Source organism: Ictalurus punctatus, chromosome 19 (assembly GCF_001660625.3).
Source record: "Ictalurus punctatus breed USDA103 chromosome 19, Coco_2.0, whole genome shotgun sequence".
Classification (NCBI taxonomy): domain Eukaryota; kingdom Metazoa; phylum Chordata; class Actinopteri; order Siluriformes; family Ictaluridae; genus Ictalurus; species Ictalurus punctatus.
Window position 1 is genome coordinate 19,680,761 of NC_030434.2, and position 14,056 is coordinate 19,694,816.

Consider the following 14,056-nt stretch of genomic DNA (forward strand, 5'->3'; position numbering starts at 1 on the left):
GGAATCGAACCACCAATCCTATGATCAGTGGACAACCCGCTCTACCACCTGAGCCATAGCCGCCCCATTACTAAATTAGGTAATTTAATCTATAAAGTATTACTCAAAACTATATTTTGGGATGTAAATGGATATTATTCATCAACGTTGAGTAGAAGCAAGCACATATTTGAGCACACAGCATGGCATATGAATGAATTTGCATCTGATTCATGAAACAGTCCCACATCAGCAAAACATACTGTTTGATTTGAGTGTAACTGATGAATCAGCTTCAGATTCACAGCTAGTCCGTTTTACATGTTGTATGCATATGCTAAAGTTTAGCCACATATTCATCTAATTTACATGAACCACTACCTAATGCATGCAAGACTTTCAGCAGTGAGCCAAAAGAAAAAAAAGAAGAAAAAACAGCTACGCTTCAGCAAGTTACAAGTTATCCAAGATCTTTAAAAATAAATAAATAAAGAAGCAAGTAAATCATGCAGAATAAATTCAGTTCAGTAGAGTGGAAGTCTTAAATTTTTTTAAATTAAATAAAATCCACTTTGAACACAGTTTTAAGTGAGTGAATGGAGGAAAGGATAGTACAATCAATTCCTTGCTTCTGAAATGAATTCATATGAGTGAAATTAATGATATACATATCACTTGACTGTAATGAACAGTTAAGTAAAATGCAAAACTCTTACATTTGCTTTGTCCGGATGTTCCATCTGATAACTGGGTGGAAACAGAACAGTGTCAATCTCGTAGAAAATCCCGTTGCTACTTTCTTGATCGCTGTACACCACTTTGGCATTGTTATTGATCTGTATCATACCCTGAGGACAAAGATCAGGTTTAGATATCAGGTTTGGACTTAAGTATTAATGCTGTTGTCAGACTGGTTACCTCTGAATACGAAATGGTGAGGATTTCACCAGTGAGCGTGGTGAGGTTGCGAGGTTGCTGCAGATCTTGTGGGAGGAGGCGCCGACATGGCACTATGTGGTACTGCAGGATCGCAGCATTCTTCCGTTTATTTGCTGTATGTTCATTCTACAAAAGGGCAGAAGGAGAAGACATATCAGAGTGAACAAAGAATGAAACAAAGCAGGAATAATGGAAAGCATAGAGAGGGTCAAGAGAGGTCAAGAAGGGGTTGGGGGGGGTCTATCTTCATTGGTTGGGGTGTTAGGGAGTAATATTTTGATATAGTTATTGGACATAGGGCAGTAATGCTTTAGGATTTATGGAAAGCAGGTGAAAAAAAACATATAAGGTTACATTGAAGGTTTTCTCTCAAGAGACTCTGCATGACAGAGAGAAGAGAAGAATCTTCAATTCAATGTTATTTGTATGTCACGTTTAACAATGGACATTATCACAAAGCAGCTCCACAGAAATTATATTAATTCTAGATATCAATTAAAAATTTCCACAAATCCTTTCATGAGCAAGCCAGAGGTGACGTTGGCAAGGAACCAGACTCAAAAAGGAACCGATCTTCATCTGGATAGTTCGATTCCCCTTCTATAACTGTATACTATACAGTAAAAAGTGCAATTGTATAACCAAGAACTTATGAGCTTATGAGCTACTTATGAGAATCAGAGGTATTTCTGAATTCATTGTAGTTTTAACATGAAGTCAATTTTGTTAAAGTTATCAACTGTTTAATGATGGAGACCTAAGTACAAAACAGTTTGTAGCAATTTATGGTTTCTAAATGGGACCATCCACAGTAATCTCACTGATCTGTTGCTGTCCATATGGGGCCGTACTCAGCAACGAGTGGTTTTCATCTTCAGTAAACATTATGGGTGACAATTCAAAATTGCTGTTGTAATTTTTCATCCTCATGGTTTTTACATTTTAAATTGATATAATTTGATTACAGTTACTGATGTCAATAAGATTACGTTACTTGCATTACAAATTTATTGTTACTAAAACACTATTAAGTAAAATGCATTTTTTAAATAAATCACGCTTACTGGGCATTGAGGGCTATAGCCCTGAAGATTTTTTCTTTATCCCCGAATAATTCTCCACTTGCAGCGGTTTGTGACTATGTAACTGAATGTCAGTAAAAGAAGACGGCAGAGTTGTAATTTTATCTCTTCAGTGAATGGAGGTGAGAACAATCAGAAACGGTTTACAGGAAAAGACGTGGAAACACTCGTGTCTTATTGACTGACAGTCTCAATTCTGCCAAACGTTAGCTCACGGTGTGAGGAAAAATGGATATACACAGCATTTTAAAACATTTTAAAGGGGTTGAAACTGAAACAGTAACATCCTCTGATGCTGAGCAGGAAAACGAGGCGTGTAAATGTCTAAAAGAGTTCCAGTTTACATGAACATGATATGAGCAGAGCATAAGGAAAGATAATGTACTCTGCATGGACTGTAGCAGCTAAACCCATACAATGATAGCTTAGCTGTGCCTCCCCTTGGCTAGCAACATCAAACTAGCCTAGTTACAAAGTTTTATATTTTATCGGTCTGGTAGTCCTACAAGCAGTGACAACACTCGAGGCAGGTTTTATGATAAATCCAACTTTTTCTGACCATGTCATACATTGACGCACGCTAAAATTACTGAAAGGACTATGAGTTTCACTTTGTAGTGTATATTTGTAGACTTGGTAGGTTTTGAAAGTAACTTGAAAGAAAAGTTAAATTAATAGTTAATAATCTGATTACTTTTTACATGCAGTAATGTAATCAGATTGCAATTTTAAAGTAATAATTAGTCATTTGTAGTGGATGACTTTTTTGAGTAACTTACACAACAATTCTCATTAATTATATCATAATTTCGAGGTACTAAGTCATAATTAAATAATAAGTAATAATTATGAGATACTAAGTCATAATTGAGAGACTAAGCTATAATTATGAGATAGAAAGTCATAATCTATATCAGATACTAAATCATAATTTCAAAATATTCAGTCATAATTATGAGATAAGTCATACTTTGGACTAAAAACAATTTTGTAATTTTAATCTTAAAACCATATTATGTTAGAACCATATCACAGTATCTCAAAATTATGACTTGTTATCATTATGACTTTTTATCTCATAATTACAGTATGATGCAGTATCTCGAAATTATGACTCGTTATTAATTATTAATGAACTATTTCATCCACCTTTTTTAAGTGGATGAAATTGGCTTCTATAGTAAATCAATATGAAAAAAGATTAATCAAACAACTGCACTTACCTCCAGTTTGTGAAAAGCATTATTATTAGGAGCAAACACAGTGTATGGACCACGGTATTGAAGATAATAGACAGCAGCTCTCTGGAAATAACAAAAAATAGAGAAATGTGTAAAAATGGCAGCTCATTAACAATCATGAATATATGTTACAGCCCAACGACGATCATCTTAATCTTTGGTTTCTATAATAAGTCAATTGCTGTAATATCTAATAGGTCATGGTAGTTATTTTTTGTTTTGTAGATCAACTGCAAAGTTTAGGTAGTGCAAACTTTTGCACTCAACCACAGATATTGTGCATTAAGGAATAATATATACTGAAAGGAACAACAACACAACACTACATTAAAGGTGTCATTTGTACACTTTTACTATTGCTATTGCGTTGATATACAGTCCTGTATAAAAGTATTAGGCACCCTGTTTTTTTCTTCTTCTTTTATTTAAGAACAAATGTTGTTATAGATTATTGTTGTTATGTTGTAATGTTGTTATTTCATGACTTCTGCATTATTGAGTCAGTATAAAAACATTTTATGTCCAAACATTACTTTTCCAACAAAAATTTTATTGTTTTGTGTGTATATATATATATATATATATATATATATATATATATATATATATATATATATATATATATATATATATATATATATATATAAATGTTGTCAACATTACTTAACAGACAAAATTTTTCAGGCAAAAAACTTAATGAGGGCTGCTGAGGTTCACCTGCAAACAAGATGCTCTGTAAAACCTACAAGCTAGCTTCCTTATGAAACTGTACAAATTCTACTACTATTTTGCAGTCACATTAAATATTGGCTTAGTTTATTACTGTTTACTGCACTTTCTAGTATTTTTTATGTAGAACTGTTTACTTTCATTGTTTCTCAAGGCATAGTTGGTTTACAGTGTGTCTTTGCATTTCTCTAAGACTTTTGCACAGTACTGTAAAAATACGCAGACTTACTTGCAAACTGTAGTAGAAGTCAGTCAGACCTCTTATTCGTAGCTCCTGAAGTCAAAATGTGACACAGTTAAACAACAAAACATACCACTGTGATAACTTTATCTTGCTTATACATTTCCTTGGCCATGTTAATGGGCTGACTTACAATATATGTACACAGTGCAGATATGTAATAATAATTTCTTGGTTTATCTTTTGGATATCTACTGCTATTTTTAATCAGCCTTTCTTCCCTTTCCATTGATGTAATAGATATGACAAGAAATGTGATACTGTGAGTACCTGTGTACCTATAATAATACAATGGCCAATAACTGTGAGTAAAATCTAGCTGTCCATAATGAAGTGGCCTATAAGTGTTTTGGACAGTATGGGAGAAATTCGAAAGTTCAAGTGTTCTAACCCTCATGACGTTGGCTTTGCACTTTATCCCATCTCCAATGTAATCCAATGTGCAAGTGCAGTTCCTCTCTCCTGGGCCTGTCATCATACACCTGGCAAATTGGTGGCATCCTCCATTTTTCTGACAAGTATCAGATGAACACACTCAGTCACGTTACAAACAAGAATCCACCAGAACGTCCCAGAACTTCCCATCCACTTCCCACAATGGCCTACAAACATGGCTACCACAGACTACAATCCCCAGCACCCTAACTCCACTGGCACATTCACATGACTACTAATCACCCACATCTGATTCCAATTACACACACTGCCTATATAAACGGACTCTGAGCACTGACTCATTGCGAACTAAGGCTCAGTGTACACCTACCTGAACTTACCAAGCTTTTTGACCCTGTGTATGATATTCTGGTTTTTGATCTTGTCTTGTTTTCTGGTTATTGGATTTTGGATTTTGCTGATCGCCTGACCTCTTGCCTGTTCCTGTTTATGACTGTGCTTCATGTTTTGGATTTGTTTGCCAGTTTTTAATTAAGTCTAACCTGCACTTGCATCCGTCTCCTACTCTGACACGACATTTATAAAGCCTGGCATTCACCCATAAAAATGCTCCTAAGGAGTTTTAATTACATTCATATAACTTTATAAGGCATTAGCAAACAGCAGGTTACATGATGCATTATAACATCTGTTCATAACAATGTTGTATATTCTGTGATGATAAATGCACTGCAGATTATAATGCAATAAACTATACACCTTTCTCAGTTTCTCAAATTGTACTCAAATCCAGTGTTTATTAGACGTTATGTAGCGTTATGGATGGTTATTACATGTTCTATGAAGCAAGCTTTTTAAATGGCTTTTAAATGTGAATAAATGTGAATGAAATCTCATGCATGATAACTTGTGTCACACATATTATACCCAAACCTGTGTTACAATGCATAACAACAACAGTGTCAACACTATCGTTATAAATAGATTATAATGCATTATATCATATGACTAATGCATGGCATTATAAAATATTATGCACATTATACAAATAAGAAGCTACTGAAGACAAATAAACCAATAATATATCAAGTTAATCAGTATTTACAATGTGTTATAATGCATTATAACAATAGCGTCAATAATAATAATAATAATAATCACAATAATAATAATAATAGTGTCTACAATATCTTTATGAATAGATTATAATGCATCAGAACATGTTATTATGGAGTTATACATTTTTATATTTTTTGTACAGTGCTATACTTGTAACTATAACTATTTATTAGCATTTATACAGATCCAATACACAATATCATTATAAAGTATTACATATAATACACAGTGTAAGATATATATATATATATATATATATATATATATATATATATATATATATATATATATATATATATATATATATATACGTATAGTTACTACTTATAATTACTTACTCTGGAATATAAAAAGACAGAAATGAAGCTTGTCATGTGACACCATACAGTAGGTCCATTATGACTGTTAGGTTCATAAGAATATATTCATGGCTGTAGAATTCATACAAAGCATTCAAATACTGTTTTATTATTGTTGTTGTATTCAAATCTTGTCTAAAGGATGCAGTTTCTTATATATTAGATACCAAAGCAAATAATCTACAATGGATAGTGTATGTGATAACTGTACCAAGAGTGTGTTCTTTACCTTTCTACACAAATTGATGGGAGAACATGTCTTTCCATTTCCAGAGTATCCTGGCAGGCACACACATGCTGACTGAAAGCATAAAAAAACTTCACTTCTTTCTTCAAATTCCATGCAAAATATTCTGTTACTAAATATAACGAACTTTTCTAATAAATCACTGAAGGATGTGTTAGGGCTTCCTAAAAGCAAAAACAAAGGCAATAATATGTTTTGCTGTTTGCATAACCCCTTGCTATGATATGAATAATAAATAATTGAAAATAAATAAATGAATACATATGTAAGAGAAAGACACCTACAGTACCTTAAATCAGTATACTATGGATTTACCATGACATGTTCACAAATTCCTATTAGTGGCTTTACCTTTTTGATGTTAGATGAAATGTCTTAAATATGATCAAATCATACATCTGCATTATTACACAAACCTACAAGCTTATGAATATTAATGAACAAAAATCAGCTCATACAAAAAAAATGACAGAAGATGAAGACATTTATAGTAAAAAGACACAGTGTTTAAGTAAATACATTTCATAATCTATGTTTAAATATGAACTAGATATTTTATGATCAGATATTAACAGTAAATGAATATTAATAGATATTAAATGTGAACAAAAGACCTTCTTCAGATTGGGTACATTTAGAAGTACATTTTCCCTTTTCTCATCACACAGGATATGTAAACATTCACACTCAAGTGGAAATACATATGCATCTATTTTCATCTTGAATTTTGCTTTTGTTACCTTGTTTGGTCCTGTGTGTACACACTCTGAACTATTACTACAGCCTCCACTGCCTACCAGACACGGATTGATGGCTGGAGAAATTGACATAGTCAGAAAAGTTAGCATTTGCCTCAAAGAACATAACACAAGATATATATATATATATAAAGCATGTGCTACACAGAAAATAGCAGACTTACACACACACACTTGTCCATCCCCAGCATGGCCAGGATTACACACACATTGCCTGCGTCCTGGAAGAGTCCTCTTACATACAGCATTGGGAGAGCAGCCTCCATTATTATTTGCACAAGCATCCACCACTTGGGACATAAAAACACAGGTCAATATTAAAAGTGTGCTCTGAAATGTGAAGTGTGTGAGAGCTTTGAGAACTTTTGAGCAGGATGTACCTGTGCAGTGTGTACCGTTCCCCTCAAAACCAGCTGCACAGCTACAGTAATATGAATTATCTGGTATTTTAAGCAGGCAACTGGATAACACACACACACACACACACACACACACACACACACACACACAAACACACAGAGAGAGAGAAAAACAAGGTTGTTGTAGTAGAAGCATTAAAAGTACAGCAGAAAGCAAACATGACAGTTTGTGATGTTGTAGGCTAGAATATATTGATCTGTTTCCTTTAACGTCACTGTATGAACACGCCACCATATTTATAACCGAAAGTTTCTGGAGATACTGACTGGTATCAATTACCTCTGGGTTTTCTAAATAATAAATATTTACTTATTTATATCTGCTGGCTACATCTACATAGAATAGCTACAGTACTTAGGCTACACAGTTCACAGGCTAGTTTTAGTCACCAAAAACTAATGGTTTAAAATGTCTGTGAATGTTAGGTTTCACAATGTTTGTACTGAGTTCAGATTTTTCCATATTTTTCCTTGGTCTTGGTATGGATCAAAACCCATGATCAACATTTTTTGTATGTTCTTGGATATTTTGTCATTTAACATGGTCGTAAAACGGTCGTACTGTATATACCCCTGTTAATTCTAGCACTCTTGTTGGTGACAGATGGGCTGGTTTGAATAGTTCAGAAATACTCACAGAAGAGTTGTGCAGAAAAAAACTATAAACATCCAGCGGAATGTTTATAAGGCGGAAACGCCTTGTTGATGAAAGAGGTCAGAGGTGAATAGTTCAAGCTGGCAGGAAGTCCACAGTAACTCAAATAGCCACTCTTTACAAATGTGGTGAGCAGAAAAGCATCTCAGAAAACACATCTCACTGAACCTTGAGGTGGACGAACTAACACTGATCGTGTGCCTTAGATATCTGAAGCTATTGGATAACTTCAGGTGTACAGATGTTCGTAATAAAATGATCTGTGAATGTGTTAAGACTGCACTCACTTTGCACTTGTGTGGCACTTCCCTCCGCACATGTCTGAGGTATTGGCTGAAACAGAACAACGAGCCATGTTTTTAATCACCAGGAAAAAGACATTAATAATGTGTGTGTGTGTGTGTGTGTGTGTGTGTGTGTGTGTGTGTGTGTGTGTGTGTGTGTGTGTGTGTGTGCGTGTGTGTGTGTGTGTGTGTGTGTGTGTGTGTGTGTGTTTACCTATGACTATGGAGCAGTAGATTCCTCTCCATCCTACCTCACACTGACAGCTGCCGTCTCCCGCCAGACCATCATTACAGCGGCCATTTACACACTTACAGTCTACAGGATGAGATTAGACAGACAGGGAAATAAACAAACAGGAGAGAGAAAACAATTATCATCAAGGACAAAGACTAATAAAGTGATGATAACAGAGGTAGGGTCCATGGATACCTTGATCACAATGGATGCCATATTTGCCAGGTTGGCAGTTCTCGCAGGCTGTGCCATTAAAGCCAGGGTTGCATTGACACACACCAGTGCCATTGATACCATCCACACACACACCGTTACCAAAACATGCCCGGCCTTCAGGCCCTGGACAGGCCTCACAGTCAGTGCCATAAAATCCCTCACAGCACTTCCTTATCTAGAGAGAGACATAGAAAAATGCCTCTAAATACTGTAGGTCATCTATATCTATAATATATCCTACTCCACATCTATATAATCACATGCATATTTGACATAATGCAATCATTTAAAGAGCAACACCATTGAAATAATTTTACAAAATGTAACAAAAACACAAAAGTTGTGAGTTGGTGTTATATCTAAGCCGGATGCCATTAGTCAACATGAAAGAGGGCTGTGGCTTATTTGAATGACAAGCTGCCTCATTTATTATGCACAAATTTAGCGATCTATTTGAACCTATCTGAGCTACAGAAAACACTTAAGGATGGTTTATATTTGCTTTAAGAATGGTATATATTTTGATTTTATTTTCGTTTTCCTAAATGTCACTTGTTCTTTCATATTTCCTGTATTCATTTGATATTAATTGAAGCACAGTGCCAAACAACATATCGTAAATGCTTCTAGAAACCGAATGAAAAAAGCCACTTAGGCCTTTTTATTGATGCTTTGTGCATTGCGTAGGTATCATATAGGAGAACCGTGGAGCGTCAGCTCTGCAATTTCTCATCATGGTAGAAAAAAAACAACATGCATACTGTCTGTATTGGGCTGTGTTTGACACGTGCTACAAGCTCGGTGTGGACCCCAGAGAAACTGCCTTTCTGTGTGTTGTTTTGTATAGAAGGATATGTTGATGAAAATAGAAGCATATTGCAAGCAGCATGAGTTTGAATCCATAGCCATTTTAACCATCCCTAGCCAGGAGCCAAGATTGCAAAATTGGCTGTGCTCGCTGGGAAGGCAGGCATTGCATACTCTCTCCCCTGTTAATCAAAGTGACCCAAGCCAATCATGGGTATCTGTGACTTTATGTATGTAGAAGAGGGTGGATAGCGCTTTCATTCTGCAATTTGAAAAGATGTGCTTGGCTAGATATACATGTGTCTGAAGAAGTATGTGTTAGTTTGGATAAAACTTTTGATATATAAGTGCGCTATATAAGTGCAGACCATTTACCATTTACCATGTTAGCCTTTATCCTCGTCAGCTTTTTTTTTTTTTTTTTTTAAAGGGTTGGCTGGTGGGAGGGAATTGACAGCTGACCAAATTGAAGAGAAAATGGAAGGGAAAAACCTAGCTGCTGGAATCACTCCTGTCAAGGTTTGTCCCAAGGGCGCATAGACAATAAGCTTTACAAAGCAGAGATCAGAATTCGCGTATTCATTATTTTTTTCTGTGGAGTTCTCCAGCTATTCCAGTTTTTAAAAGGAGTGTTGATGAAGGATGGTGTGAAAACATGAAGAATGAAGGTCACTGCAGTGGCTCTTTAAACAATTTAGAGAGGCACAATAGAGAATCATACATACAATGCTGCGTCTTTCACAGGAAGCCGCACAGCCGGTGAACCGCATGTATTTATTCACAGTGAATATACATCTCTTTGGTGACTTTGAATAAAAGACACAGAATCAGAGCACTGAGACACAGAATCAGAGCACATCATACCAATGATTTCATTTCAACAATGAAACACACAATGCTAATAGTTAGGGAGAACTGTTTGACTGAGATTTACCAACTTCAGTTGATTTGTTCCAGCTGGACAGCGACGCTCGGCTGGATGGAAGCAGTCCATACACTTTCCCTACACACAGTATCATCAGTCACATATCAATATCATTTCCATTTGATTTCTATAGCGCTTTTCACAAAATCATCAGAAATCAGCTTTTGGGACTCCAAAGAGAGCCTGCCCTCTTCTGGGGGACTCCGTGCAGCTGTACAGGTGTAGAAGAGTACAGTCAAACTGTAGAAAATGTATTGAAAGGATGATCATTATGAGCAGATTGGGAATAAAAGTTCTGGGATGAACATTTTGTAGTATTACAGCGGCAGCTCTTGGATACAATTCTAATATCTGGTCCAGGTTATCCACGGGAAGAAGAGTGAGATTCGGGCGTAGACATCCAAATCTTGGGACACATTCATGACTGAACCGTTTGAAATAGTGTGTAAGTATAAGATTCAAAAGATAACTGAAGTAAAGAAGAGGTTTGAAGAGAAGTTAGATCATACCCAAAAACGTCTGCTGAAGGCTGTGTCACAGCGGTTTTTAGGAATCTTCAGGACAGCAGACAATCCGTGGATCACTCCTGTATCAGTCTCAATATCTGTAGCATTCATCTGTTCCTTGTTTACAAACCACTAGATACAAGATAAGGTGAAAGATGGTGTGTGTGAGAGAAAGAGAGAGAGAAAGTGAGAGAGAAAGAGAGAGAGAAAGAGAGAGAGAGAGAAAAAACAACAGCATCCATTCACAGCTGTAATGGCTAAACACTTTCACACTCCATGTATGCACACCTTTCAATCCAACCCGATGGCAATTTTACCACAAACACTTGTATTGTTTTTTTTGTTTGTTTTTTTTTAAAAATCTGAATGCTTTGCTTATTGAAATTGCATTCAACTGTTTTCATTTGTATTTATTTATGTATTTGAATGACAAACGGTGCTTTCTAATGAGATATTTTAACATTTTAATTTTTAACATGGGAAGGTTTACACACTGTCACGTATCAGAGAAGGAATTCTGGACTACAGTTCCCAGCAGCCACTGCAGCTTACTACATCACAGTCACATGACCACCTGCACCTGAATCACATTCTTGTTAACAAGCACTCATGTGTAAATAGCCACAGTTTGCACTGCATTCCTTGTCTTACAATTGTCTTTCTTTGCGGTTGTCTTTGGTTTATGTTTAGTCTTTGTGTTTTGCCACAAGGTCTTAGTGTCTTATGTTTTTGTTGTGGTTTTTATTAAACTTATTATCTGCACTTGCATCTGTCTCCAAATCGTGACACACACCATATACACCCTCCTTTTAAGTAACTATAGTCAAATTCCCAGTGGCACTGGAAATGAGACAAATCTGTTGTGAACATTAACATGCTGCTCAGACATGTTGGTAAATTGCTAAAGGATGATTACTAGAATCACAATGTAATTACACTTAGTATCTTCTTCCACCACAACTTTCATCAGATCTCAGGTTTTCCGGTTGTTAACAGAGGTAAGGAGTATTTAACTTACGTTGTTGTTTTTGCTGAATATACCCAGCTGATAGGAGAATCCCAGCAGAGTGCCTTTATACAGACCGTCCTGCAAGTCGGCCTGCTTCAGAGTCTCATCAAGGACAATGTGGTACTGCGTTACATTCAGCTCCTAGACACAAAAAATCATAGAGACACACATAGAAGCCAGGTCATACATGCACACAAACATGAATATTATGTAGCATTGTGGGTGGCTGTGGCTCAGGTGGTAGAGCGGGCTGTCCACTAATCGTAGGGTTGGCGGTTCGATTCCCGGCCCACATGACTCCACATATCGAAGTGTCCTTGGGCAAGACACTGAACCCCAAGTTGCTCCTGATGGCAAGTTAGTGCCTTGCTTGGCAGCTCTGCTACCGTTGGTGTATGAGTGTGTGTGTGAATGGGTGAATAAGACACAGTGTAAAGTGCTTTGGAACCACTAAGGTTAAAAAAGTGCTATATAAGTGCAGACCATTTACTATTTAGAATAATGTGAAATGTGGTTGAGTGCAAGACTGCTTTGCTTTTGAGTAAATAAAAGAACAGTATACCCTTATTTTATAAATCATCTACATATTCTACATATATATATATATATAAAGGTAGTAATTTTCTGATATATAACAGCTCAGTAACTTGGCTATTTACCGGTTTATATTAAAGGTGTGCACATTCTAATATTTTAGTATTTCTGTATGTTCCACATAATCTAAGGCTAATAATAAACAGATTTTAAAATGTGTTGCTATTTAACAAAGAAAAATCTATAATCTTTGATATTTTGAAGGTTTCCATAAGGGTTATTTAACATTTATGGAAGGAGTCTCTAATGTCAGTGCTTTGTAATGGTAGTAATAACAGCTGAGAACCAATGTTCTACTACATACTTACTCCTGACATGCTGGGCTATGCGAAGAAAAGAATTTCACTGAGCTGTAATGTTTACGTGACTAATACAGACTCATTATCATTATACAAACGTTTGATACTATTGAGATATGTGATGTGTGCTGTCATGTGCACATGTTGTTTGTGTGTCTTTGTGTATATACCAGTGAATCCTGGCCTGTACTCTTCAGGTATTCTCTGATGGCGCTGTCTGTAGGTGCAAAAATGGTAAAGCCAGAGGCCTCTTCTATCTCTGTACTCAGGTTGTATGTCTAAAACACAACAGAAAGTTATTAAAATCTTCACTTTAGTTGCCTCATTATAACAAGAGACAATATATTCTCAAGAGACAGATATCCTCATTTCAAACCTACTATAAGAGCATTCTTGAAGAGAGTGAACTCCGGTCTCTTGTCCAGGACCCCGAGTAAACCAGTACTCAGCTTACGATCAGAGATTAGGACCTGACAACGACAGACAACAGCACATAAGTGAACATTTCTAAATAAATACTTAGATTTCTTTTAAAAGTTTTAAAAGTCAGATATAGAACACTTGCTTTATCGATGAGATGAATGAATCCGTTCTTGGCGACTATGTCTCCATATGTAATAGTCGCTCTGGCAACCATTGTGGTCTAAATAAAAATTTTTAAAAAAGGTATAATTTAGTGAAAACTTTGCTGACTTGACTGTTTTGCTGTTCTTATTTTTAATGTTTGTGGGACTTTTATGATACTTATTGAATTTAAACAACCCACTACCTCATTGGTCCAGGAAACAGGAAGTGTTCCTCTTAAACCAGAAACCAATTGGGGAGAGGGGGAGCTACGCAGGTCTGATAATCTATAAAGCCCAGACACCACATGACCCCTAAACACACAAGCAGCATTTTAGTCACATGTCACCAGAATTTATTCATCACTCAGGTTTATTCAGGTGTAAACAATGCAGAAACTGAACCATTCAATTGTTATGTTATTACATACATTAAAAAAAAATCTGTTTCAGT

The 14,056-nt window shown here is 35.9% G+C and overlaps 1 protein-coding gene across 1 annotated transcript in view; it reads right to left on the reverse strand.

The window, feature by feature from the left end:
* Window positions 1-14,056, reverse strand: part of stab2 (stabilin 2) — a 49,005-nt gene that overhangs the window by 12,129 nt on the left and 22,820 nt on the right. The window contains exons 30-49 of the mRNA XM_017494593.2: window positions 13,809-13,917; window positions 13,605-13,682; window positions 13,420-13,509; window positions 13,210-13,317; window positions 12,156-12,287; window positions 11,141-11,269; window positions 10,641-10,709; window positions 10,432-10,512; window positions 8,879-9,074; window positions 8,663-8,764; window positions 8,452-8,497; window positions 7,471-7,550; window positions 7,255-7,380; window positions 7,073-7,146; window positions 6,315-6,386; window positions 4,603-4,722; window positions 4,200-4,244; window positions 3,224-3,304; window positions 898-1,044; window positions 696-827 (exon numbers count right to left, since the gene is read on the reverse strand). Of these exons, the coding sequence (XP_017350082.1) occupies window positions 696-827; window positions 898-1,044; window positions 3,224-3,304; window positions 4,200-4,244; window positions 4,603-4,722; window positions 6,315-6,386; window positions 7,073-7,146; window positions 7,255-7,380; window positions 7,471-7,550; window positions 8,452-8,497; window positions 8,663-8,764; window positions 8,879-9,074; window positions 10,432-10,512; window positions 10,641-10,709; window positions 11,141-11,269; window positions 12,156-12,287; window positions 13,210-13,317; window positions 13,420-13,509; window positions 13,605-13,682; window positions 13,809-13,917 (2,017 nt within the window). The remainder of the gene's footprint in view (window positions 1-695; window positions 828-897; window positions 1,045-3,223; window positions 3,305-4,199; window positions 4,245-4,602; window positions 4,723-6,314; window positions 6,387-7,072; window positions 7,147-7,254; window positions 7,381-7,470; window positions 7,551-8,451; window positions 8,498-8,662; window positions 8,765-8,878; window positions 9,075-10,431; window positions 10,513-10,640; window positions 10,710-11,140; window positions 11,270-12,155; window positions 12,288-13,209; window positions 13,318-13,419; window positions 13,510-13,604; window positions 13,683-13,808; window positions 13,918-14,056) is intronic.